We start from the raw sequence: 27705 nt of genomic DNA on the forward strand, positions 1-27705 counted from the left end.
GGGGTGGGGGTCGCTGTGCAAAAGTACATGAGACGTCACTTCCTGGAAAGAGTTGAAGAGAAGCGCTAGCAGGTGGGTTAGCAGACCACGGTTTAGCCGATTACCACATTTGACGACTGTGTTGACATGTTGGAGCCTCGGGCAGGATGAAGGCAATGTAACTTCAGCCACGCTACTACATCACCGACAAACACACTTATGGCCTTCTCAGCAACAGTGTACATTCCTTGAAAATTGGTTGTACTACCAGTTACTCTGAATTGTATTTTCCCACTGGCTATTGGCGTTTTATTGTATTTCTAATGACTTCTAGCAATTTTTTCCTAATATAAAATTTGCTTATAAATAAATAAAGATTTAAGAATAAAATTTGTCATTTTAAGATATATTTAAGTAATTTTAAGAAAAAATACTATATTGGGATATACATCCTTATTGGGATATAAATTTACCTATGCTATACGAAGATGGAACATTATGTCCATTTTGCACAGCACTATGCCAAAACATCTTTTGTATAATCATATAATGATATGTATATAAATAACGATGAGGACATCAATGATCTCATATATCCTTTGTGGCATTTCATTCCCTCTACGAAATTTTGTATTAATTCTCATTCCTAGTCTACTGGATGTTTTAGAATGAATATAAATGAATCCCTCATCTCTGTCTTTTCTGGTTTTAACATTCATTTCTGGCAACCCCCCCCCCCAAAAAAAAACCAAAAACAAAGTATGGATAGAAAAGAAAAAAAGGGGGAATTTTAAGACTCTTGAGGGGACAAAGCACAAGAGGGAGTGAGAGAGCGGACAACTCATCCAAAGAAGACACCTGCATACATAAATTACAGTTCTGGACACTAGCTATGCAATGATTCTTTCAAACTACTAAGACCAAACTGAGGGCTCCCACTGATTTAATGCAATGGTGATTTCTATTTTAGATTTAGGTAGTTTTGTCATCGTCCCAAAATGTTCTCACAAGTCAATAACATGGAGAGTACCGGTCATTGTCTTTCAGCTGAACAAGCTCAATGACGATATCTTGGCGAAAAACAAAACAGGAATTTGAAGACTCGAGAGAGGTCATGGACGACTGCCCAAAAAAAAAAAAAAGAAAGAAAAAAAAAAGACAGCTGCATGCGTAAATTACAGGTCTGGACAATAGCCATTCATTGATGCCATACGGCTTTTAGATTGCATTGTTTCAGACTATGGACAACAAACTGAGGGCTCCCAGTGATTTTAAGATATGTTGTTTTGTATTAATATGGTTATAGTTTTAGGTAGTTTTAAGTTTTATGCTTTATTGTGCAGTGGTCTTTTGAAAACCATTCTGTAGTAACAAGGTTTGAGTCTGCTGTCCCCTGTTGGAATGTCTTTTGAAATGATACCAAGATATGCCATTTTGTCCCATTTTTGTTTTACGTTCCTCTGTCACCGTGTTTGTCATCGTTCCAAAATGCCCTCACTGGTCAATAACGTGTAGAGTACCAGTCATTGTCGGTTAGTTGAACGAGCTCATTGACGACGTCTAGGAGGTTGTAGTTATGTTTCTTAAGTAGTCGCTGGTTGAGTGGTCTGTCTCCAAATCCCATCTCAACAAGCACGGCCATCATAGTCTCTTGTGTGGACTCGTCAACTGGAGGCTTCACAAAAACAGATCACAATCAATAACAGAGAAATTCTACTCCTGCTGAAAGAGAAAGAGAGCCAATATATACTAAATTGAAGCAGTGAAACATTGAAGTTCAAGTTCTATAAAGATTCGTATGCATCATGTTGTTAGAACCATCAACAATGAGATGAATGCAAAGCCCATCAGGGAAAAAAACGTTGCCAACTGTAAATCTAACCTCAGTAAGTCACAATTCATGATATTGAGATAATATACAGTATTTCCAGGACCATAGGGCATACCTAAAAGTCCCAATTTTTTTCAATAATGGATGGGGTATACCCCGGCATATTCAATACTTCCAGCCAAACCGGCGAGAGACCAAATTTGAATCTATTCAGTCTGTGGAGAGCGCATATATAAGTAGGCTTATTTCCTGCACTCAAAAGACTAAAATTCCTTGTGGATAGAGCATGTGCTGAAAACAAACCATGTCTTTTTCAGTGGAGGTATTCCGATACATGTTTACGTGAGGAAATATTTGGATTTCAGAAAATGGGAAATGTTGCTAATATTTGAGTTTTGAAAGGTTTATTGATTGCATGTGAACATAGCCGTAACTTTGGAGGTCGAAGCTGAAACTATTTTTGACAGATGTCAGTCCAGACATTCTGTTCGTTACTGGCCTGTAATAGGTAATTAAAAGTCTAAAATTTCTCAAATGTTTGTATGATCCCATATATTTGTCATGATCCGCGTCGGGCATGACAGCCTTTTGTTATTGTTTTCGTCACCTCCCTGCCATGTGTCTTTTGTTATTGTTTTCGTCACCTCCCTGCCATGTGCTTTGTGTTATTGTTTTCATTCTCACCAGCCACGCACCTGTTCCCAGTTCACGATCACACACCTGCTCCTCATCTGCTCCCCTGATTACCGGACTACTTATACCTTCCATGCCCTCAACCCAGTGTCGGGTCATTATCCCGTTTGGCTCCCTGTTGCTGCGTCACGGACTGTCACGACCGCCCCTAGATCTCGTTCCTGCTCTGGTTCTCGTTTCCGTCCTCGTTCCGGCCCTTTATCTTTGTCCCAGTTAGTCGCGTCCTGTTTGCCCTTGTTGTTTTGTATCCTGCCTCGCTGTTTGTCCTCGTTTGATCCCTTCAATAAATTCCCCTTAACATCATCCATTTCCCTGCCTCCTCGCCTATTGGGTCCACCTCCTCCTTGCCATAAGGCAATCCTGACAATATTGACTTTAACTTTAGCAGAATTTTGTATAGTATGCAAAAGCATCCATAATGAGTAAGTAATACCTGGGTCGGGCCTTGTCCTGTAAACAAAGCTTTGTAGGCAGAAGCCGCAACTGACAGCGCTCCTTTAACCAGATCACTGGTGACACCTGGATGCCTGATGAGAGACAACAAAATGTAATGTCCAAAATGTGACAAAATCATTTAAACTCCTTGTAACATTGAGAAAGAGACGGTCATGCTTTGATTTAGAGGCTGAACGATGCATACAAACCATTAGAAATTATTCCGTACCAAATTAAAATATATATAAGTGAACAGGCTGTGCCTGTAATTATTATGTGTATTATGCTCCATTACTTTGGTGTGATTTAAATTGGCATTTTCTGAAATTACTTCATACTAGGTCTTTAAGGTTATTGTATGCTACTTATCTATATATTTCTTCTTTTAGCCAGCACAAGGCAACATGCTTTCCTTGAACAAATGTGCTAATTTAACTTTTCTTTTTTTACTATGAAAATGACTAAATGATTGGTTTCATGCAGAAATGACACTTGTTGCATGTGCATTAATAATTTAAATGTATCCAGGAGGCATCCTAATCAGATGGCCCAGCCACCTCATCTACCTCCTCTCAATGTGGAGGAGCAGTGGCTCGATTCTGAGTCCCTCTCAGATGACCGAGCTACTCATCTCATCTCTATCAGTAGAGCCCAGACACCCAGCAGAGGAAAGTCACTTTGGCTGCATGTAACCAGAATCGACCCACAGCTCATGACCATAGGTCAGGGTAGGAACCATAGATCAACTGGTCAATTGAGAACTTCGCCTGTGTGTCTCATTTTCAAGGCCCCCATGGAAGAGGAAGTTTTGCGATGCATTAAGCAGCATGTTCTGTAATTCCTGATCTTTGAGGTAATTTGAAGAAAGCAAATTTTCTTAAGACATATGGGAACTGTTTTTAATTGGGGGAAAATGTCTAATTTTGTCTCCTTTAATATAAAGTTTGCTGTTTGTTATTCAGTTGCATTTGACACCATATCATAAAAGCTTGATAAAAATTCCACAAAACCCCCAATACAGGTAAAAGTTTGCATACATTTCTCACCTGAGATTCTCAGAGCAGTCTACCTCATTGTCTGCAGTGGCTTCTGATCCCTCTGTCTGTTTCTTTTCAGCACCTAAGGATGAGAGATGTGTTCCATCTAGTATGAACTCTGACATACAGTACATCTAGATCAGAATGCTACAGTTCATCTTTCAATGTTGTGAATTTTTCACATAAAAATGTTACCATCCTCAGTTTGATAGAGTTCAGAGTGCTCTGTTTCCTCCCCAGGTGGAACATTTTCCCCTGCTGCTTCTCCAATGCTCTCTGGACTGTGAATATGAATAATAATTTCGCATTGACACAATCAGTGAGTCCCATCGTCATGTGCCGGCAGAAATAGCTGTATCCCAAAGTATCCACTTAAAGCAATTTTGTCACACAACATAAGAGATTTACTTGCACCCATTGGTGTAGCCTTGGGTGTTCCTGTGAAATATGGTCAGGTTCACTGCTTGGGCTTTCCTAACTTAATTGCTAATAGTCTACCCGACAAAAATAATGGCATGTCGCTAAAGCAATATTTTCCTCTAAATCAAAGATAACATTACACCACCTGTACCAGCATACATACTAACCTTGGTGTAAGTATGGTTGTGGGTGGTGCCACCACCTCAGGCGTCAATGGCTCATCATCTAGTGTTTGAGATGTGCAAAGCATGTCGTTAGCACTGCTGCTGCCCAATGTTCCTTCCCCCAGAGTGGCTGTGATGTCATGTGCCTTGCCCTCTGGCTCACTGGTAAGGATTTCAGGGTCTGCGGATGTACTTGCTGGGATGTCACCGGGTTGAGACAGCGCTGAGCTGCAACAGATTGAAAAATATAAAATGCATACACAATTATTTATATTGGTTTTCAGGACTGTACAGGACTGTAACACACATATGGACACTCTTTTTGATGAAAAAGGAAATGCAAGTCAAATATTTTCTTTGCAATATGTGCTATGTGCCCCCAGTTGTTAAAAGATGGTATTCTGATTAGTATTGTAATTGTGGAATAAGAATTACCATATTGTTCGGACCATGAAGTGCACTTAAAATACTTTTTGCGTTTTCTCAAACATAAACAGTATGTCTTGTAATGTGGTCCGCCTTATGTATGGATGGATGTTCGTCACATTAAATTCAAATTTGTTTCTATTACGTTTTTGTTCTCATTTTTGCTAGCAGGCATCCATGTTTTTTTTGTCATATCAGAACTACAGACTTATATATGAATGATCTAACAATGCCACTTACTCGCTGTCGGGAGAAGTGATGTGATATATATATATATGAATATATATATATATGAATCTATATATATATATATATATATATATATATAATATATATATATATATATATATATATATATATATACATACATATATAATAAAAATAACATTTCTCCCGTGTATAAGAATCATGGGAAATGTAGTCCTATTAGCCTAATGCTGTAGTGAAAATGAACGCAAGCTGAGTATTTCTGGCTGCGCGTTTTCTTTGTTACAATGTGGGACCAGTCCGGCATGAGGTAAATGACAACAGCCAGCTTCCAATTGCTGCCGATAACAAGCAAAAAAGTTTGGATAATAGTAAGTACATTGCCTTGTTTACAGCTGTTGAACTGTCAACTAAGATAGCATTTAACATAAGACAAAGTAATAACACAGTCACTAGATTGTCTAGTAATGTTCAAACTTTTTTCTTTTCATCTGAAAGAGGATCCCCTCCTCTGCCCAAAAGGGATCCTCATGTAGTTGTACGGTGAGCAAGCGAGGCATGCGGTGCTACCTGATATTTCAAATCTGCTCTGAACCTAGCATAAAAAGCAGAAATTCTATCCAAAAAATAAGAATAAAAAATTCAACACACCTTTCACATCCATAATGTGCCTTATAACACGGTGAGACATATAAAGTATATGCAAATCTTTTGAAACAGACCCATTGATACTGAGCCTGGAAATACTGTGCACCAAGTGGTCCGAAAAATGCGGTAAACAGATTAATACACTGAAAATACAGTAGGGAGATTAATACACTAAAACTACGGTAAACAGATTAAAACACTTATTTTCATCCATGGGGCTTATATTTTATCCAGCGCCACTCCTTGGTGTCAACTAAAATTGAGGAGAAAGTTCACTCAGGCTAGCATTGCGAATTCCGCATGAGTGAGTTGTGACATTCACAAAGCAAGTCTGAGGGCGATGTCAATGTCAATCAACAGCACGGGTGGTGCTGGATTAAATGGGATGGATTAAAGAACCCACTCCATAAAATCCACAATTAAGGATAAAAAAGGAAGATATTTTTTCTGGGATCTGGCATAGTCCAGCAGTCCATGTGTTTAGCCTCTTGAAATTTACTAAGAGACCAAAATATATGTTAATTACACAACTACTAATCAAACTGGTCGCTAAGAGAAAGTCTCTAATGATGTTGTATATAAGACCAAGTACACAAAAAATAATTATTACTGTATTTTTACAGCCAAAAGACGCGCTGCTGTATCAAAGGGCGCAGCACCAGTTGAGGGTCCTATTTCTGTCTTTGATACTTTGACTGGGCGTGCCGCACTACGAGGCGCATGCTAGCTCCTAGCTCGCGCATGCTAGCTCGCGCATGCAAATAAGGGCTCTCTGCCAGTAGCAGCACCTAACACCACTGAGATATGTTACAGCAACACCTCTTATGGACAACGTCAGGGGAGGGCTGTCACTGGTCACTACACTCCTTAGAGTCACAGTTTCAAATTAAAACCAAAAATATTTCTGAACAGCATACTAGCTAACAATGAAACATAGACATAAAATTAACACAAAACATGCATCTCTCATGCCATTCATATCCCCAAAAGAAATAAAAATAACACAAAAACGACACTGATGCATGCTGGTAGCCTCTGCCTCAGCCAATCAGGTGGCTGGATAGAGAGATGTGAGAGAGGTGTGCTTAGGGCAGTGTGTTTTTTTTTTTTTTGCAGTCTGTTGTCTAAACCTGTGATGTTTCTTGCTTGCAATAACATGAATGATAAGACAGACTACGACATTGTGGACAGCTGCCTCTTTGTCCAGCTTTCTCTTGCACCCTCACCCAAAAACGTGTTCACATAATGTATTTGTCACAGTCAATTCAAAGCATAGATGTCTCAGACTTTGGCCAGCACGGTGTGCTAACATGCACTCTGCAATGCCTCAAAGTGATCAGGATCAATGGTTGAGAGAGTTGCTCAGTCCATGCAATAGGCGCGTCGCATGACAAGGCGCCTCTATTATTTTGGGGGGAAATTTGGGACTTTAAAGTGCGCCTTATGGTCGCGAAAATACGGTACTCTATAAGCACAATATTATTCACGAGGCTTTGACTCTAGCTGATTTTTGCTAATTGCTCTTAATTTTATGTACTCTAACCATTTACGGCAGATGTAATATAACGTGAAGCTTAATTTTTAAAAGCACTGCTTTGATGAGCAATGCAAGTTATGCAAGGAATTAAACTGGATGTCACAATTTAAAGATAAAGACAACAGATAAAGATGGCCTTTAAAAGTCCCACAATGGAGACATTTATAGTGTTACAGCAGCAAAGATATAGGTCACACAGAAATGGCAGTGTAATGTAGCCATTAATGTATAACATTAGCATCAAACATTTAGAAAAGCAAACCTATGCGAATATACAGAGTATATACGTATATACACAAATCCCCATCCATATACACACTTACATCCCTCAACATACAAATGTAAGGAAACAGTCCTAATGTCTGTCCACAGTACAGAGGAAAGACTGTCCATGGTACAGAGGGGAAATTAATAAAAATGCTGCAATGATATAAAATACGGCAATGATAAAAATACTGCAATGATAAAAGATGTTTTACACAAAACCAAAAGTCATGGTTTGATAGAGCAAAATTGTGGATACTTTTGTATTGCTTTTAAATCTTCATCTACCTGACATACCTGAGTCTGCTCTACGTTGTCTTAAGACCAGTTGGTAGAAAATGAGGGAAGAGGATTTTTATTTTCTGGAGGTTTGATTTTCCACCAAACTGTTGCTTTAGCAAAGCTCCTAAAGCCCAAACTAATTGATTTGTGCAAGGCTGTGGTGGTGTTCCCGCAAGTGCAGATCAAATGATTGACATCTTGTCTGCCATGCCTTCTGGTTGTTTTAGCTCAAGTGCAAGGGTTTCTTGAAAGTTATATTACAGATGCACTGTCAGGTCAGACTGACACTTTGAACAAATAGACACAAAGTGATTCTTTTGAAAATTGCAAACTCTGGGTTAATAGAGGCCTAAATACCTGTACATTGACTCCCCGAGAGGCCTGCTGGTGTCAAAACAGTCAGGAAGGATGATGATGTATTCCTCTGATGAGGTTGAAGATGAGCGACTCCTCATTCCCTCTTTCTTTTTCAATCCCACTTTTACCTCTGGTTCTTTCTCACTTTCCCTTCCTTTGGACTGCCCACCGGTGCAGTCATTATGCGGACCTTCGCCTTCACCTGTGTTAGGAATTTGCAAACCATGTTAAGTGACATGGGAGTAACCATGGTATATCAAAACCTGAAAATATAGAAATCTGTTTGTATAGTATTATTAAGTCATTTAATACCAGGCAGGTAAAAAAAATAATAAAATAAAAATTAATTAATCTTTGACGTCTTTAGCCGCAAACGCCTGTAAACGAGTTAATAGCAAAGTGACAAGGTTTCCCTAAAATGCTGAGTCTGGTTGAAATGGCCATTACATCCATCTATCCATTATGTGAACCGCTTCTCCTCATCAGGGTTGTGGGGGTTCTGGAGCCTATCCTAGCTGTCTTCGGGCAGTAGGCGGCGAACACTCCGGACTGGTTGCTGGGCACACGGAGGTGGACAACCATCAACAATCCCCGCTCACACATACACATAGGGGCAATTTAGAGCGTCCAATCAAAACTGCCATGCATGTTTTTGGAATGTGAAATGAAACCGGAGTACCCGGAGAAAACTGACGCAGGCACGGGGAAAACAAACTTGCAAACTCCACACAGGAAGGCCGCAGGCAGAATCAAACCCTGCACCTCCGCACTGTGAGGCCATCGTGCTAACCAGTTATCCACTGTGTCGCCCATGGCCATTAGAAACCGCCAAAAATTTGATAAATCAGATAACGGAGTCAGGAGAAATTGAGTTTTTGGGTTGTATGGTCTTTCTGAGGAATCTTTTTGTGCAAAGTCGCCATTACAAAATCTGTTTAAAAAAAAAACACTTTCAAATTGGAATAAAATGGTATAGCTTAATTATCTCTTAATGTTCTCTTTAGCCCTTTCATGTCATCTTCTACTCGAAGAATCCCGACGATTATTTGGTGAGCAGAGAATACGTCATGTAATATCTTAATTTTTTGTCTATCAGAATAAATGTGATGCAACTTCTAATCAACCACTCACCTATGGTGGCGGACTCCTGTAGTGTGGAGGGCATTAATGGCGAGTTGAGCACTATTGGCACAGAGCTTGGGCCAGCCACCTGGGCTGGGACCATCGACAGAGGAGCTGGTAGGGAGGCTTTCAGAGGGGATGGTAAGGAAGACTTCAGGATAGCTGGTGGTTTCAAGGGATTGTGGGAACTATTCAAGATTTCCTCAGTTTTCACCACTTTACTTTTCACACAGGAGCCAATCTGAGCAGCTGGACGCACCACTGTGAGCAAGCAAAATATAAATTTGACTTGAGCACTTGTACAGCTCAGTTTACTTTTAGTACGGTCACTTTGCACAAAAAATACAGCACGGATATCGAGAAATGTTGACGTTGACACTGTTGACACTGTCTATAAAGTCTTGTACAGACCTGCTGCCTTCTATTGCATATGTTTACCTGCTCCGGAGCAGGAAGCTCTCATTGGGGTGTGGTCAGGGGCCTCCTCCAAGGTCATTGAGCGAATCACCGTTTCACAGACAAACTGAGTGCCACTGATGTCCTCCTCACCCTCTTCTTGTGCTGGTATTCCACTATCCTCATTACCTGAACCCACCCCATGAGATACATCTGAGGGGACATGCAGAATTACAGAATACAATCAGAAAATTATTGTGACAGTTAAGAACCTTAGAGCAAAAAAAAGTATTGGAATATGGGACCTATAGATGTCTTTTGGTGTCCAGGTGTGTACCGTTACATTTATTATCCAAATAAATAGTGCTAAACATTATTTTCAGATTTTCTGACAACTGCCCGTAGACAGCTGGAATAGGCTCCGGCACGCCCGCGAGCCTTGTGAGGAGAAGCGGAACAGATAATGGATGGGTGGAGAACAATTTACAATAATATATAACGCTTCTCCTTACAGAGGTCGCAGGGGGTGCTGGAGCCTATCCCAGCTATCTTCGGGCAGTAGGCAGGGTACACCCTGAACTAGTTGCCAGCCAATCACAAGGCACAAAAAGACAAACAACCATTTACACTCATAATCACACCTTGGGACAATTTGGAGTGTTAAGTTAACTTACCATGTGTGTTTTTGGAATGTCAGGGGAAAGCTGAGTACCCTGAGAAAACCCACGGTAGGCACGAGGAGAACATGCAAACTCCACACAGGAAGGCCGGAGACGGAATCAAACCCTGCACCACTAAACTGTGAGACTGACGTGCTAACTAGTCGTCCACTGTGCTGCCCCAATAAAGTATATTATTAAAAAAAAATCGAAAAATTAAAACTGCTAAGTAAATTTCTTCGCAATGAACTTCACAAGGTAAACATTTAAAAAGTAATGCAAAGAACAGATGTAATGAATTGGTTATTACAGGTTTATCTTCACGTCACTGATGGTGTAGTGGTACACTCGCCCAAGTTGTGTGCGGGCAGCGTGGGTTCAAGTCCCACTCAGTGAATGTGTCTATGTCTGCCCTGTGACTGGCTGGCGACCAGTTCAGGGTGTAGTGCGCCTTTCGCCTGTAGTCAGCTGGGATAGGCTCCAGCACCCTCCCGCGACCCTGTACAGGATAAGCGGTGTGGATAATGACAATAACATGACAGGTTTATCTCCGTTTCATTTTGCGTTTGATGTTCAAGAACATTATGGCCTGCTATACGTCAAGCGATGAGTTCAAACCCAGCTTCCACCGAAACATCACAAAAAATGATACTTGGAAGAGGACTTGAATGAGAATTACGTGAATAACTAGGATCAAATTAAATCATTTGAATATACCAGACGTGGTACGTAACGCTTGATATATTCTGGTCACAATCTTTTACTATTTCACCCATAGAACATTATAAATATGGTTAAGTATTGTATGTAACAAGCGGCATCCTCCCTTTAAACCATTGGTGCGGAGAACGCGGGTACATCACAAGCCACTGCCAGGCAGTGGGTAAGTCTCGCTCAGTTCAAACATCGAAATTATATATTTTGTGCAGCGTGTCAAAGTTTGTGTGACTGGGTGATGTCATGACTCCATTCATCTGCGAGCACTGCTGCATTCAAGTGCACCATACAAAATTGCCTACTCTTCCACTCCTGCATTTAGAAAGATGCACTTCGGAAATGAAATATGGTATTGTTTGATTTCACGTGAATCAGTGCTCGGTATTACCAACCCATATTGCTTTGTACCAAAAAACTACAGACTTCAGTACCCGTCCCTAATTGAATGTCCGTTATCTTCAAACCCACAGGTGGCAGTGCATTCAAAATTGGCATCATTGTTCTCAAGATAGTGCCACGTGGGGTCAGGATCCCCTGATAAAACGATCAGTAGTTAACAGTTTATCGCTACATCCACAAACGCAAGATAAAACTGAATGATAAAAAGAGAAAACCCAATATGAACAACACCCCAGAAATACCTTTAGCTTCTCTGGGCCCGAAGCTCATTTGAGATGGATTAACGTAAAATGGAAAAGTTTGCAGTGGTCTGACAAGTCCACATTTCAAATAGTTTTTGGAAATCATAAACGTGACCTCTGGGCAAAAGAGGAAGCTCAATTTGTTAAGGTAATTAATTATAAAGGCAGCATCTGTGATTGGATGGCGATGTGTCAGTGCCCATGGCTTGGTTAACTTGCACATTTGTATCGACTCAAACAGTATTCTTCAGGGCTAATTTTGGAGCAACATATGCTGCCATCTAAGCAACGTCTTTTTCAGGGACGTTCCTGTTTATTTCAGAAAGACAATGCCTCGTCACATTCTGCACGCGTTACAACACTTGATTCATTTGCATACCCATTATGCTATTGATGATTTCGGTCTCTTCCTGAATCAGTCCCAAAGAAGGACTGCTTTTATCTTGCAGGTGGCCATCTTGAGGAAGAGGTGAGATACAGGGAGTCATGTCTGCATAGCAGAGAGAAAGAGGCAGGTTTATAATCGGATCGTTAACTTTATTTGCCAAAACAAATGAATAATATTCATAAACCAACACACATCTTCTTACCAGCTGGAGTGTTATTCGGGAAACTCTCCAATTCTTGAACAATGTTGATGTCCAGCAACTCAAAAGACAGAAGATCCTGAGAGATGCAAAGCAATTAGGTGCAAAAGTTGAATCTTTATGTCTAAGATAGCAAACATCATTCGGCTCTTTTCCATTGTAGTACTTTAATCTAGTGTTGCTTTCTATTGAGCGAAGCAAAGACATGCCTATAAAATCTGATCCATATCTATTAAACAGTCGTGTGAAAAAAAATACACTTAATTCTGTAACTGATCAAATAAGACAAATATATCTCCAAATGACGTACTTTGTGTCATCATTGATGACATCTGAATAGAAATGTCATTTATCACTCCATTAATCTTCTTAGAATTCATTAGCGCTGCAAGGGTTGATATTGGAATCCTCTTCCACTACTCTGGCACGGTGCGGATTATAAATGGCAGTATGTTAGACTATGTGCTCTACCATTTCCTGCTTGAGGTTGCCTCACAATGCTCAATTGGGTTCAGCTCTCGAAACATACGTTACCTTCACCTTCCTCAACAAGTGTGTTTGGGGTCCGTACTATATTTTACAACTGCAGACTCCAAAAGAAGGGGATTACGCTCTGCTTTAGTAAGTTACAGTACGCATAGGGTTTTGTGTTTCTCTCAGTGACCACAATGTAAGGTAGCAAATTGAGGCTTTCTTACGCGCCAGCCACCGAAGAGACTGCATTCTGGAATTACAGCTATGCCCGACTTAATGAAGTGTAACGGTGCATGCTGTCTGCACTGACAGGCTGATGTCCTGTTTCTACAGCAATGCTGAAACCACTCATCAGATGTACCTATTCTTTAAAGACAATCTCAGGATTTTGTTACACAAGAACTCAACTTCTTCGGCTGACCCTTCTCAAGAGCGTGCTGATGAGCTGATAATTTCACCATTATTAATTTCTGCATTCCAATAACATTGTTATCAACCAGTCAATTACGGTCTACCTGATCTAAAGTCGATGAGAGGGGCGTAGTGGAATAATAAAGTAAGATTAAGAATGAAAAGCTTCTTGGGGTGTGTGTTATTTTTATTATATATTATGGGCGCTATGACTCAAAATTCAAATCACGGTATAAATTGCATGCCTTCACGGTAACGGTATACATCACAATATAAAATTAATGGTAAACATATTTTTAATTAATAATGATTTAATAAAGGGATCATTTCAAGGTAGGTTAATTATATAGTCAATTAGAGAAGCTACATTGATAAAATAAATAATGAAATAAATGTGAATTAGGATAACATTTATTTCGTAAATTTCAAGTAAGAATAAACAAAAATAATTGATGAAATAAACTGATGATATTTTTGATGAAAACAATAAAACTGGCTTTCAGTTTAGTTTTCTATAATTCATCCAAATTACTGAGCCCGTGCAATTCAGTTTTCAACTGTGGTAATGAAAGCAAGTTTATTCAATTAATCGGATCTCAAATGTTAAACTTAATCAGCACTTAAAATAACATATAACATTGCTGATAGCTTGAATTGGATAATTAATGCAAAGATAATATTTCACATTTTATTTTATTTTCACATCATATTTTGTGCAATGTACTTCTTGCACAAATGTTTTCTTTGACATGCTATTTTTCTCACTGCGATTGGCTGGAAACCAGTTCAGGTTGTCCCCCGCCTACTGCTAGAAGATAGCTGGGATAGGCTCCAGCACCCCCGCAACCCTTGTGAGGAGGAGTGGAACAAATAATGGACGGATGCTATTTTTCTCATTTTCCGTATCCGACTATTGCTGATGAAACAATGCAAATTTCTCCTATGTGGGACTCATAAAGGTTTTCATTTTTAAAATATTTATTATTTGACTGTAATATATTTTAACCAGCCCCTTCCTCTCAGCTGACGTATGCTGTGACATCTGAAGGGGATACAAAGACGTAATCTACATGGATATACCGCACACCTCAATGTTAGTTTCCACTCTAGCCTGCTCACCCTTTCAGTATCACATCCACAAAATTTTGTTTTATTTGTTTAAATAAGTAAATCTTTTTTAACCTACATACTGAATGACCTGCATGACAGGAATTAGACAACGATCAGCAGTAGCTTGCAGCCAGCGATTATAGACATTATATTTTGGGGGTTTATTCTCATTTAAAGCAAGTTTGTTTCTGCTGCAATGTGGCGATGGCAATGTCAAAGAAAGAGAATCTGGAGTGACATTTTAAAACAATACATGGCAGCTACAGTTGGATATGTTCCTGCAAAACTGGCTTAACATGCTACAAAAGTGTTTGCCTGCCTCCACCACCCAGTGGCAGGTCTCAAACTTAAGTCGGAGATTGACTTATTTACCTGTTTTGTACGTAGTTTATTTTATATGAGTTAGGGTCAGTTCATCATGCACATTAGCGTGCATATGTGCTTGCATATATGTGACATGCCAGCAAATGTGTATACGTGCATTAGAAAGGAGCAGAGTGAGTGGTCATTAATTATTGTCTAGTGATTGTCTGACAAGTTCACAACAAAAGAAAAGAGGGTTCCAAGATTAGTTACTGCAGTTACTATATTTTTTTCATCTTATTTTCTTTCAGGGATTAGGGAAGTGCACTACTGAGGAACAAAAGTTGAATGTCATTCTCAATCACTATTGCTTATTACCTGTGCAGTGAGTAGGTCCACAGAAGGGATGTAGTATTCTTCCCCGCTGTCTACTGAAAGTGGAGGCTGCTTTCGGGAGGCTGTACATGCTTTTCCATCCTTTTGCACCGGGTTTTTACCCTGCTGAGCATTGCCGCATAATTACTTCAACACTAACACTAGTATTCAACCTGGAATTGATTTTTCTCATTTATCATAATGGATTTGTCTTGCCCAAATGCTACTGATTCTCTTCACTTGCATACCTGTGGTGTGACACACGGCGAAACCAGTATCCCGTCAGCCATCATAGGAGCAGGGGCCAGATTGTCAACCACAATGCTACACCAAACCCTGGGTCCAAATTGCTCTCCAGCATGGGCAAGGCGCCAGTGGGAGGTGTAGGAACCCTCCACGGATGGCGCACATAACGCTACACTCACAATGCCAACCTGGACAAACAGAGAGCAACGTGTAGTAGTGCTGCACAATACGCTGAAAAAAAATAGCGTCATTGCGATAACGGCACATGCAATATGCACATCGCAAATACGTTTGATAAATTTCAAGCTTTTATTTGACTTTGACCGATCAGATGTAAACTTAAATGTCTCATGTATGAAGTGTGCCTTGCCCAGATAGCGTCTCGCTCTTCCATGTCTATCAAAACAATTTACCCATCGCTACAGTAAACAGTAAAATGTGGGAAAATGTCCGAGCAGGCATCAATATGGTTTGAAAGACATACAAAGGAAGACATTTTTTGTTTTACTTAGCATTGAGCAAAATCTTGTTATAGGCCGTAAATACAAATACTAAGTAACTCCTCATAAAGCAAGAGAAAAAAAATAGAAGATGTTCAGTTATAGTTTTTTGCAAAAATAATGCAAAGAAAAGTGGGGAAAAACAGTTTGAGTTCAATGAAGTTAATGGCATAGAATGAAAGGGTTCATTGCTACAAATATAAACAATGAATAAGTCCTGGATGCCCCATTCAGAAATCTCCAGATTGACTTCTTAATGATTAGAGAACTTGAGTCTCTGAAAACTGAGGTTTTCTCACCTGTCCAGGCTGGAGAAAAGGAACAGACACTTCTCTCCAACGATCCCCGGATCCCACTGCCAGGTTTCCCCACATGAACTTCAGCTGGAGGAAGCAAATAATCGCAATTGGAACATTGCATGTGTTGTTTTGCACTTCTAATTACCATAAAAAGTTGCAAATTGTTGACTGCTAAAAAACAAAAATCCCTTTGCACATACAATAAATTACTATATACTATGTATTCCAGCTACGATATGCATCAAAGAGTGAATTTACATATCATGAGTATGCGGCTTCGTTTTTTTGTGATTGACGCTGAGCACTGTAAAGGAAAATATACTTGGTCAGACATTGACCTCAACTACTTCGCCCATTTGGGTCACATGTAATGTTCGGTGGATAGCAGACAACAATTCCTTCCGGAATCAGGGGGCAACATCTCAGGAATGAGCATGGGGGGGAGCATCACACTAAAGCCTGTTACCACCACTTCTACTTTTAGAGTCCACTACTAAGCTGAAAGACACAGTCAACAAGTCCAAAGAAGCATGTGAATAGCCAAGAGAAGAACACGGGTTCAAAACCTTAGTATCAGAGCTCCAACTCATTGTTCCCGTGTTCCTCATCTTCCAGTACTTGATGAACTTGGTTCCAGGACGTAGACGGGTCCCATCGGGAAGGTTCTCATCTAGAAATGTCGCTGTCATGGTAGGAACCATCAGGGGACAAGGGCGCTTTGGTCGCCTTAACACAAATATATATATTTTTTAATTAATGTACACTCACAGACATGCATTCCAAAGCCAAAAAAATCTCATTTCAGTCACAATTTTTTCAAAGGTTGCAGAAAGTGCCCTCATTGTGCTTGATTAAACATATGGATGTATAAATATGTTACTGCCACTCAGAGCTGGATGATATTTGATTTTAATTATTAATTAAATTTAAACAACAACTTTTGTAGTTCCAAGCACTTCACCACTAATGTGCACTAAATGCATGGCTACAAACCATGTGGAAGAAGGTCACTAAAACAGTCAATGCTGCCAATAAAGTGACTTTTCTTGACACCTGTTAATGAGACTATTTTTCAAAAAAGCAACAAAGGAGTTTAATTTCAGCAAACAAACAACATGAGCAGAACTTTTTTTCTGCATTATAAGGAGTCCGGTGGAAGGCAATCACGGAGTTAATCGAACTGAACATTGCCAAAAACATGCCCATTTATATGTTGCAAAAAATTTGGATGCATGGTACTAACTTCTAAGTCATTAATTAATTAATATAATAATTAATTAAACTAGTGACGGCAGCAGACACTCAGTACAGTATGGACCACCAAAGGCATGCGGTCTGATGACTGGATTTCTTATGTTAAATTGTAGACCACATTAAATTCTAATTAAAAAGGAGAGCGTAAAAACACAATAGTCGACATGCTTTGATGAAACCAACTTTTTTCCATTTTAATTTCACATTACCTATTAAGAAAAAAAATCTATTTCTACCATTTTTAATCAGCAGCCCTACTCCAACTGAATAAATAATTGTTCTTATTAATAGTTGGCAATAATTCATGATCATCTGGGTTGTTCATGACACGTGATGCAAGAAATGTGACTTTTTCGACAACACAGTAATTTGGTAAACATCTTTAGCAACGTACTCAGGGCTGTTGTGTTGGGTGGCTCGAGGTTGAAGAAGTACAGGGGAAGAACTTCCATCTCTCTGGGAGGAGCTCCATTGTATGCCACGCCTCTCCATCCTTAACTGTTTACGGATCTCTTTCACTTCAGCCTTCAAAAGGCGCTTTTCTGCTTTCAGACGCTGCTTCTCTGCCTTCCTGAAGCTACGGTCACCTCGCCTGTAGAACCTGAAAGCAGTACCGCCATGAGTAATGGTAAACAGATGTGGACTATGCATATAAACTTCAGATGTTAAAGAAAACCCTGTTGAGCTTACTTTTAATTACTAGATGACTCAAAAGTACAAGACACTAATCATTCAACTGAAGTATGAACGGCTCGGCTGTATTTCTGTCGTCATTGTAACGTTCATCTTTTGTTGTACCTGCTGTGGTCAGGGGCAGGTGATCCATGTTCTGGTATTGAAAGAGGAGTTCTGGCCCTCACCAAATTGTGACTAGGATCATGAGAGAAACTGCAAGGCTCACACAGAGTACAAGATGTACAAACGCTGTTGGGAAAAAAGCAAAAAAATAAATAAATTGTAAATGTATTATACCAATGGAAAGAGAGCAAAGACAAAAAAAGGACGAAAGGGAGATATACTAGCAAGAAATAAATACATAATTAAGTCAGTCAGTCAAATAGTCTTTGATAAAGTGTAATTATGAATAGAAATGCGGAATGTTTTTTGGACATAATATGCAGGTATAGGAACCACTGCACCAAAAAACAAGCCGTCTGAGCCAGTACCTCTTATTTATGTTACTTTAGACAAATAAGCAACAAGGACAAAAGACAAATCGGTTCTTGTCATCACATGATGTAAAAGCCAAATGAGTAAACGCAGTAATGTATTTAAAGTTTTTTTGAGTTGGGTCTGTCTGTCTGTGTGTCAGAATGAAGGTTGGACTTAAAATGAAGACTAGGTTAAGAACATGTTTTCAGGTGTAAGATGATCGTTGTTTTGTTATTCATCTCTCCAGCATATACAAAAAAGTTTGCTGTGAGTGACACTCATCCTCCTAATTTATATAACTCACGTGAGTTTTCATGAGGGCTGAGAAATTGACATTTGTATAATAAGACAGCGAGCCTGATGCTAATCTAAAATAACATAGGCTTAATTCCTTATGGTAATTATTTTCAAAGGTTTGTGTCATGACCCGTGTCGGTCATAGCAGGGGTTTGTTGTTGTTTACACGTCTCCCATGCCTTTTTGTTGTTGTTTTTGGTTTCTGTCAGCTGAGTAGGGGCGTTTCACCTCAGCACTCCGTCCCCACCAGCCACGCACCTGCTCCCCATTAACCTCACACACCTGATGCCCATTTGCACTCCTAGTTCTGGACTATTTAACCACCCCATGCCGACTACTCTGTGTCGGAACATTGCTTCCCCTTGTGGACTGTCACGGCCGCTCCCTGCTCTCGTTCTCGCTCATGCTCACGATCCCTAGAATTTGCCACTGTCCTTGTTCCTTATTTTCGCTCCCGCTCTCGTTCCCCTGTGTTTTGTTCACTGTCTTTGTCCCTCGTCATTTGGGTCTGTTCAGTTACGTTTAGTTGGCCCCGGTTATTATTGGCACCCGGCCGCATTGCTTGTTCTCGTTGATTTCTTAAATAAATTCCCTTTAAGATACCCTTATGCCTGGCTTCCCCGCACTCTTGGGTCCACCCCCCTCCTCGCCGACCGGCGAGCGCGACAGATTGACAGTAAACTTTACGGCATCATTTAAGTTGAATAAGCTGGATCAATCATTAAGTCTTGAACGGTTAAAACAAACTATGACCATTATGACGTGCAAGTCTTGTTTGTTTGGCAATTGCTTGGAAAGTAGTGATGTAATTTGTGTGTAAGTTGTTTCCTGTATGATTGTATTAAAATTAGGGATGTAAAGATTCATCGAAAATCGATATATCAATTAAAACATCTTAAAATATGCATCAATGGAAAAAAATAAAATAATGCTCTCTCATGTCTCTGCTGCTGCAAAAAAAAAAAAAAAAAACGGTATACGCACAATACCTTGTCTGCAACGCACATGCAATACTAGTGGTAATTCAGGTCATCCTTGATGCAAAACAGAAGCATTTAGAGTAGTTGAGTCTCATGGCTCACCAATGCGTAGCGTTAGCAATATAATCCGAAAGTAGCCGCGTTTCAACGAAATTACTTAATACAATGCAAACCACCCCTTCGTAGCAGTGCGGCAGTAATAAACGAGAATCTAAAAAGGAAGCAACTTGCGGCTAATGCAAGATTTCATTTCTGACATAGGGAAAGTCGTTTCGCTGTAGTTAGCATACACAGGCTACCGTGTGCGGCTAATGGAACGCCACACACGATGTCCTGTTGTGGTACGCTAACATATTGTAGTGTCTAATGTCGATTATGCCGGCGAACTCATGTTTATTAAGAACAAAACACCGTTTGACATCAAATAACATTAGCACATGTGCTATGATGCTATTGCGGTTACTTCGCGACCACCATGTGTTACGTTTATAAACTTGGAAATCAAACACAACTTGACCCATTTGCCACAAGCCATGAACGGCAACATCTAACAATACAACATAACCTTCCTAGGTCACTAGAATATACTAAGGTACAGTGCTAAAAAAATAAATAAATAAATATTAATAATTATTGGTGGGGATTCAGGTACATACTGCATTTTGTGCATGTGTAGATTATATTTTACAAACTAGAGAAGCAAAACAAAACATTTTGTATTAAGGTTAAATAAAAACAAAATTAAAAATCAAGTGTTTATTTTAGTTTTCTTTCGCACAATACATTTCCCTATATTAATTTATATAATTCCAGTCCTGTCTACATTAAAAAAAATGGATTGGTGCCCAAGTACAGTAAAATGTTTTTATAAATATCAATTTTTCATTGAATTAGTGCAACTCAGTGTACTATATAGTTTTTGGTTCCATTTAAAACACATACACTAAACTTTTAAACATCAAAGCAAATTGCATTTGTGGATGGCTGCAGCACCACACGAGCACACAGTAACAAGCATGGCAGCAATTTAAAAAATAATAATAATAAATCTAATCAAATCGATATCCGGAACTCTTGAGCGAATTGTTACTTCCTTAAGTCTAATTAAAGTGTAGTTATCTGAAGTATTTAGGTTGAAAATGATTCCTTTGGCAGGGGTCCCCAAGCACTGGTCTATGGTATATTTGGTACTAGTAACACTGGACAAAATATATTGTAATGATCATTAGAATGTGAAGGAAGTTTTCTTTTGAAAATCAGACGCATCCACCCATGCCTCTATCAAAATGCTCTTTGTGATATGGCAAAAAAAGTATGGTCAAAAGCGAGCAAAAATTAAGTTAAAATGTTTGGAGAGCATATTCAAAACGGGGAAAAAAAGGCCAAGTCATGAGACCAAAGAATCAAGGGTCTACGGTACAGTTTGATTGCGCACACCAAATCCGCCTCTAATCTATGTGGCAATAGGTTTGCAAATGAGGCAAAAAATACGCCATCAGAATGGCTTTGGCACATGGTGACCAAGCACCTGACATTAATAGACAAGCCTATGGAGAAAGCTTAAGTCAGTTAACAGCTGACGACACACACAGTACCTGCATTGGTAGCCTCCCCCTGTGGTTTGTCCCCTGCAGGAGGAGCAAGGAAGAGTGGAAGAAGACGGAGCTCCGGGCAGAGTTGAGGAAGAAACCTCAGGCACTACGGCAGCTCCAACTATTGCATCCCCTCTACTTCCCCCTCCTCCACTCAGGGGCTTGTGTATGCAGCACTGTCCAGAGAACTCCCTGCAAATTTTCTCCACAGCCTCACGGACCACCTGGTCCTTGAACTGGTGGGACAGAAGGAGAGGAAAAGAATAGGTCAACTACGCCACACACAGTCAAACTTGGGCTTGTTACCACCGACACTTGCCTTCTCCATGTAAGAAGTGAACCAAGCTGGTGGAGTCTTATCTTCTTCTTTTGTCCCTTTCACTTCTTTCATGATCACCTGATGATATACGACAGCATAAATAAATGGAATTTCACTTGACTAGAATTTGACCAGCAAAGGGAAACCAAAGAAACAAAAAAATGGAAAGGGAGCAGGGACTTGTCTTGTCAAATGGCAATGAAGAAGGACTCAGGAAGCTGCTGTTTCATTTTCTTCTTAAACAACGTAACCATTGTTTGGTTGATTTTTTTTTTTTGTTAACCTATTCCTTTATCATTAAAAGCCCCAGTTCTTATGCGTAATGCAAAAATATGTCTCATACTTTACTACTTACTCCTACTGTTTGACCTGATTATATTTCAGCATCATACTTTTCTGACGTGAACATTGGGTTTATAAACTGTTAATGGCAATAAAAATCATGCATTACGGCAACGATCCTCAACCAACGGACCGCTACTTTGGACCACGTCACACGGATGAAAAATAAATAAATAAATAAAGGCCAGTATTTCTGCTTTGTTTATTATTTGATGCTGAAAAATATTTTATTTTGAAAAGTGACTTGCTTCTTGCCAATGCATCCATTTATGATTAAATCCATAAGCTGGCAAGAGGAGTAAAAAAACAGACCCGTATGAAACCCGCTAAGCACTATATGCAGCGATCAGCCTCCACCAACTGTACAAAACAGAATAAAGTACTACGATGTCTAAAATGAATGAAAAAGCAAAAATCTTTGGAAGTGGGAGCCTACCATGCCCTGTTCTGGCACCGCCACCTGAACCTTGCGACTGACAACTTGGGCAAGAGCGGGACAGTGCTGAGGTGGTCTGAAGCCCCGCTTTGGCTCTGCACCCGCCTTGCCAGTGGAGATCCTTGCTGGTTGACCACGGGTCTCATACACATTCATGTGCAGGCGATTTCCCTGCCTTGCTGCACTCTGTAAAGCCCAAAGCACAAATTGTGAGAAACTGATGTTGAAATCTCTATTGAAACAAAATATGTATTGGAACAAATACTAAGAGCAAAAATGAACACTGCAGTTTATTAAAGTCATACAAAAAGGATTGTAAAACGAACCATGTCAATTTCACAGAGTTCCTGTATTTTTTACAAATCTTTTGTATCTTCATTGGTAATTTTCAAGTTGTCAAGGATGCCTTTGTGACGACACGGTTCAGTTCCTACAAGGTGACATATTTGGACAGAGTTTTCAAACTTCACACCACTGTTCCACTTTACACTATTCCCTTTCACATACCTCTGCTGCCCCTTATTTGTAGAGACCTCAATTCTCCATCACCTTCAGTCCGCAAATATGTTTGCTTTTCACCAAAAATGCATACAAATCAAATTTACTCGTATTATAAATATAATACAGTTTAATTATATTTATTAATTAAAAAAAAAAGAAAATGTGTCTTCTCTTTATGCCATTCGAGTTTTTAAGGATTTGGGAATCAGATACTTCAGAAATTCCTGAAATTTACAACCTAAAATTATGAATGAGGAGGTTTATTTGTCAATTTCCTAAATAAAAATACAAAAGAATCGGTCAAATTCAGCACTGTCGGCTCCAAGTGAATATAAACATCATTTCAGACAGCAATAACACACAATCAAAAAGTCACACACATGCCAGTTGACATTTTTAATGCGGTATAGCTTTATTTATTGTGTTATTATCGTATTTTCCGGACTATAAGCCACTTCTTTTTTCATAGATTTTGAACCATGAAGCTAATTCAACGATGCAGCTTTTCTGTGTATTATTCGTTCACCGGTAGGGGCGCTCTATAGTTCAGAAAATACGCTAAATAAATCTTGATTTTTTTTTTTCTCTTGGATCTGTTCTGTTTTTATTCGCAAAGTGTTAAAAGGCACTGTTTTAACACGTTACGTACCTTTATGTGCATTCACAGGACAGAATCGTTCTGAACATGCAGTAAACAACTTTTTTTTTTCAACATAGAAAACTGCGGCCTGGTGCGGCTATATATATGTTCGGTTGAGACGATCGCTTATAGTCTATAAGATCTTGAAGACGCGTATAAAACTGTCAATAATTTGCACAAAATTAAAACATTCACAGTCACGTCCATTCATTTGGTTTAAGACTGACATGGTTTTAAGTACATTAAGCTTAACAATAGTACAGAAGTATTCACATCCCATATTATTCCGCGTGTTCAAATGAACACCTCTATAAATGACGACATTTCTCGGCTGACAGTTTGTGGATAATTGAGGTCTGCGGTGACAAGGGGACGAGGGGCTAAGAATGTAGGCTGTAACCAGAACCTTGTCAAAAAAAGTGGCTTCAAAGTGCAGTGTAAAATTGAGAGCACAGTTCCCAGTCTCCTCATTTTGAGACATTACCTTTGCTTATTTAGAATTACTGTGTTAAAACAATTAAACATACCTTGAGTGCCTCTTCATACTCTACTGCAATGGAAACAGAAAGGAGAGTTTGAAATAGGACCAATTAAGCACATTTTTGTCAATATGTATTTTTACCAATAGGGCACTTATGATTTCTTACCTTGGCTGTTAATAGAAACCTGGCAGAAAGGGAGGAGTTACAGTCAACACGTTAGGAAAATCCACAAGGATTCAATGGAAGGTTAACAATGTTTTAACTAGGGATAGAAGCTGCAGCTAACATGATGGCAGTAAGTATCCTATTTTCAAAAGAAGATGGACTCAGGTAGTTATCTGATGTCATGTAAATAACTCATTCAACGTTCATTCATGTATATTTGTGACACATGTTTTGAATCAAAGCATTGAATGTCGAGAGAGCATCTCACCTCTTCGTTCTCCTCGTCAAAATAGGTCAGCTGAAGGCTGCACAAGCTAAAGGAACGTTTAACCTGTGACACATATACACAGACACACTTCAGTTACTATGAACCCATATTTGACATGCTTAATAACAACAACAGGGAATTTCCAGGGGATCAAACACGCAAGGTACATGAAGCAAGGTAGGGAAAAAAACTGTTTAGCTTATCAAGATGAAGAAATATGACTAGGCTCTATGGCAGTGATTCTCAACCTTTTTTCAGTGATGCCACTGTAAAATATTTTTTCAGCCAAGTACCCCTGAACCAGCGCAAAACATTTTTGGGTTTTATATTTTTATATTTTTCAACTACTATTTTTTGCAAAGCTTATAACAGATATTTACTTGAATACTATCTTGGAATATATATATATATGTGTATATATATATATATATATATATATATATATATATATATATATATATATATATATATATATATATATATATATATATATATATATATATATATATATATATACATACATACATACATCAGAATCAGAATCAGAAATCCCTTTATTGTCATTGTACTCAAGTGTGCAACGAGATTAGAGAGCTCCCCTCTCCAGTGCAATACAACAATAATTCAGATAAATATATAAATTAGATAAATAAGAGAATAGTTAGTGCAGATTGTTGAATATTTTGAGTCACTCTATTGGAGTAGTCTTACATCTAAAATGCTACCAGTAATGAGTGCAGGTGAGCTGGTAAACATCGTTATTTACATCGATACTACACTTTCGCGACAATTCTCAAGACAGTGTGGCGGTAAATGTTCTGTATTATAATATGAATGCAACGGCTCAGTTGGGAGCAGCCACGATTTTTTTTCAAGAAATAACACAACAACCGAATGAGCCATAACAATGTCGTCTGGCAGGTTTGTCGACCACTTGAGGGGGAAATGTAGGCGCTAATATGTTGTGTATGCGGCCCGGCATTTCTCCTGTTAGCTTACCATGGCCTCCATCGAGTCCCAGCTCTTGGTCTCGGATCCCGACAGGAGGAAATTCTTGGAATTTCCCCTGAAATTCACCTTCACGTTTATGCAGAAGTCCATCGTGTCACCCCTTTCTGCATCAATACATATTATGTTTGAATGCCACGAGCGTTTTCTCGGGCAAGACAAGGACGATTTGGGTTAATCTCGCCAGTTCGATCCAGGAAGAAGATGAGGCGTATGTTGTGTTTACATCAGCATTATGACCACGCCCACTATGCACCTTGTGCCCGGAACAACGAGCGCAACTTCGATTTCATGCCTGGAAAAATAAAAGACCTTTTTATTTTTATGTCGTTATTTATTCATTTTAATAGACATTTGAAAAAACTTAAATTTTTGTTGGACACTGTCAAAAATGTATTTATTTAACAGTGTTCTTTCTTTCGCTTGTAATTTGCCGTAATGCAGAACTGTACTGTATTTTCGAGAGCCATTTAATGATCCATCCATCTTCCAAGCCGCTTCTCCTATTTAACTAAATAAAATTCTTAGGAATACTTTGAAACACCGAATACAGCCCAAGATAAATAATACTGCTAATACTAACTAAAACCCAAGCGATAATATTACGTGATTGTGTTTATTAATGTTTCAATCAAAACTGCGGAGTATATCCGTAAAAAACAAAGAAATCAAAGTAAATAAACAAATAAAAGAATTTCCCAAACAATAACAAACACCTAAAGGTTGAAAGCTGTAGCATCAATTACTAGTTGAATGAAGTTGTCATTATCTAAGTAAACTGAGACTGGAATGTGCTTTTGAGCTGTGTTAATGAATTGTATTACTTTATATTTACTTTACATTTCTGAAAATTTGACACGTGTTCTACGCACAAGTTCTAATGCTACTACTACTACTACTACTACTACTACTACGGCTACTACTACTACTGATAATAATAATAATAATAATAATAATCATCATCATCATAATAATAATAGTAATAATAATACAATACAATTTTATTTATATAGCGCATTTCACAACAAATTAAAAGACATAAGCGATAGATATTGTCCGTCAAGTCAAACATTTTGGGGTAGAGTGGATTCCTCTCATTAATTATTATTCCACAAACACATGATTAATCACAAAACTAATAATAATAATAATAATAATAATAATAATAATAATAATAATAATAATAATAATAATAATAATAATAATAATAATAATAATAATAATGATTATTATTATTCGGTCACTGATGGTGTAGTGGTACACTCGCCTGAGTTGTGTGCGGGCAGCGTGGGTTCAGTTCCCACTCAGTGACTGTGTCTATGTCTGCCCTGTGACTGACTGGCGACCAGTTCAGGGTGTAGTGCGCCTTTCGCCTGTAGTCAGCAAGGATAGGCTCCAGCACCCTCCCGCGACCCTGTACAGGATAAGTGGTCTGGATAATGACATTATTATTATTATTATTATTATTATTGTTGTTGTAATTATTATAACATTAAAAACTACTGCTTTAACCACATTGTATGGCCTTTTTAGATACTAGAATGGAATAAAAAGAATTGAAGAAAATAGAAGATGTGTGTGAAGTGTTTCGGGTTCCAAACTTCCATCCATCCATCATCTGTACCACTTCTCCTCACTAGGATCGCGGGGGGTGCTGGAGCCTATCCCAGCTATCTTTGGGCAGTAGGCGGGGGACACCCTGAACTGGTTGCCAGCCAATTGCAGGGCACACAGAGACGAACAACCATCCGCGCTCACACTCATACCTTGGGGCAATTTAGAGTGTTTAATCTGTCTGCCATGCATGTTTTTGGAATGTGGGAGGAAACCGGAGTACCCGGAGGAAACCCACGCAGGCATGGGGAGAACATGCAAACTCCACACTGGATGGCCGGAGCCGGGATTGAACCCACGCCCGATGCTGTCTCTCACTGTGAGGCCATCGTGCTAACCAGCCGGCCACCGTGCAGCCCGGGTTCCAAACATGTGTAAGAAAACACATCCCTTAAGACAGCCCAATAACTCCAGTTGAGCTCTATGGGCCAGTCTTCAAATTTGACAAAGACCTTTGGCACGTGTGACATTTGCAATAAACTGCTGGATGTTTAACTTAGCTTTTGGAAGGACGCTCTGTGACGAGACACACTAG

At 39.2% G+C, this 27705-nt stretch overlaps 1 protein-coding gene across 2 annotated transcripts; it reads right to left on the reverse strand.

The window, feature by feature from the left end:
* Positions 1 to 1268: 1268 nt before the first annotated feature.
* On the reverse strand, positions 1269 to 25780 carry nbr1b (NBR1 autophagy cargo receptor b). 2 transcript variants are annotated; one of them, XM_088316761.1, is made up of 23 exons: positions 25548 to 25780; positions 24549 to 24611; positions 24281 to 24299; positions 24161 to 24183; positions 22493 to 22678; positions 21715 to 21792; positions 21399 to 21631; positions 18173 to 18298; positions 17769 to 17975; positions 16687 to 16846; positions 16121 to 16204; positions 15324 to 15509; positions 15079 to 15198; positions 12406 to 12481; positions 12195 to 12305; positions 9841 to 10011; positions 9412 to 9663; positions 8281 to 8482; positions 4563 to 4787; positions 4171 to 4256; positions 3985 to 4057; positions 2937 to 3030; positions 1269 to 1654 (listed from the first exon to the last, which is right to left on the reverse strand). In XM_088316761.1, exons 1-23 carry the CDS (start codon positions 25647 to 25649, stop codon positions 1481 to 1483), a joined length of 3051 nt encoding a protein of 1016 aa, XP_088172887.1. In that variant the 5' UTR covers positions 25650 to 25780; the 3' UTR covers positions 1269 to 1480. The 2 variants fall into 2 exon arrangements, with proteins under 2 accessions (XP_088172887.1, XP_088172886.1); XM_088316760.1 differs by having other exon boundaries at positions 15079 to 15201.
* Positions 25781 to 27705: the final 1925 nt, after the last annotated feature.

The sequence above is a fragment of the Idiotropiscis lumnitzeri genome, chromosome 15 (assembly GCF_059441095.1).
Source record: "Idiotropiscis lumnitzeri isolate Australia: NSW breed Sydney's pygmy pipehorse chromosome 15, RoL_Ilum_1.0, whole genome shotgun sequence".
Classification (NCBI taxonomy): Eukaryota; Metazoa; Chordata; class Actinopteri; order Syngnathiformes; family Syngnathidae; genus Idiotropiscis; species Idiotropiscis lumnitzeri.

Bases quoted from the DNA above. Each gene is read 5' to 3' on its own strand.
- nbr1b (XM_088316760.1), bottom strand. From the start codon at position 25,649: ATGGACTTCTGCATAAACGTGAAGGTGAATTTCAGGGGAAATTCCAAG. The intron at 17,976-18,172 runs GTACAACAAAAG...TACTGCTTTCAG, and splicing joins CCTGCCCCTGACCACAGCAG to GTTCTACAGGCGAGGTGACC. The intron at 10,012-12,194 runs GTATGCAAATGA...ATGTCCCCTCAG, and splicing joins AATCATCAATAGCATAATGG to ATGTATCTCATGGGGTGGGT.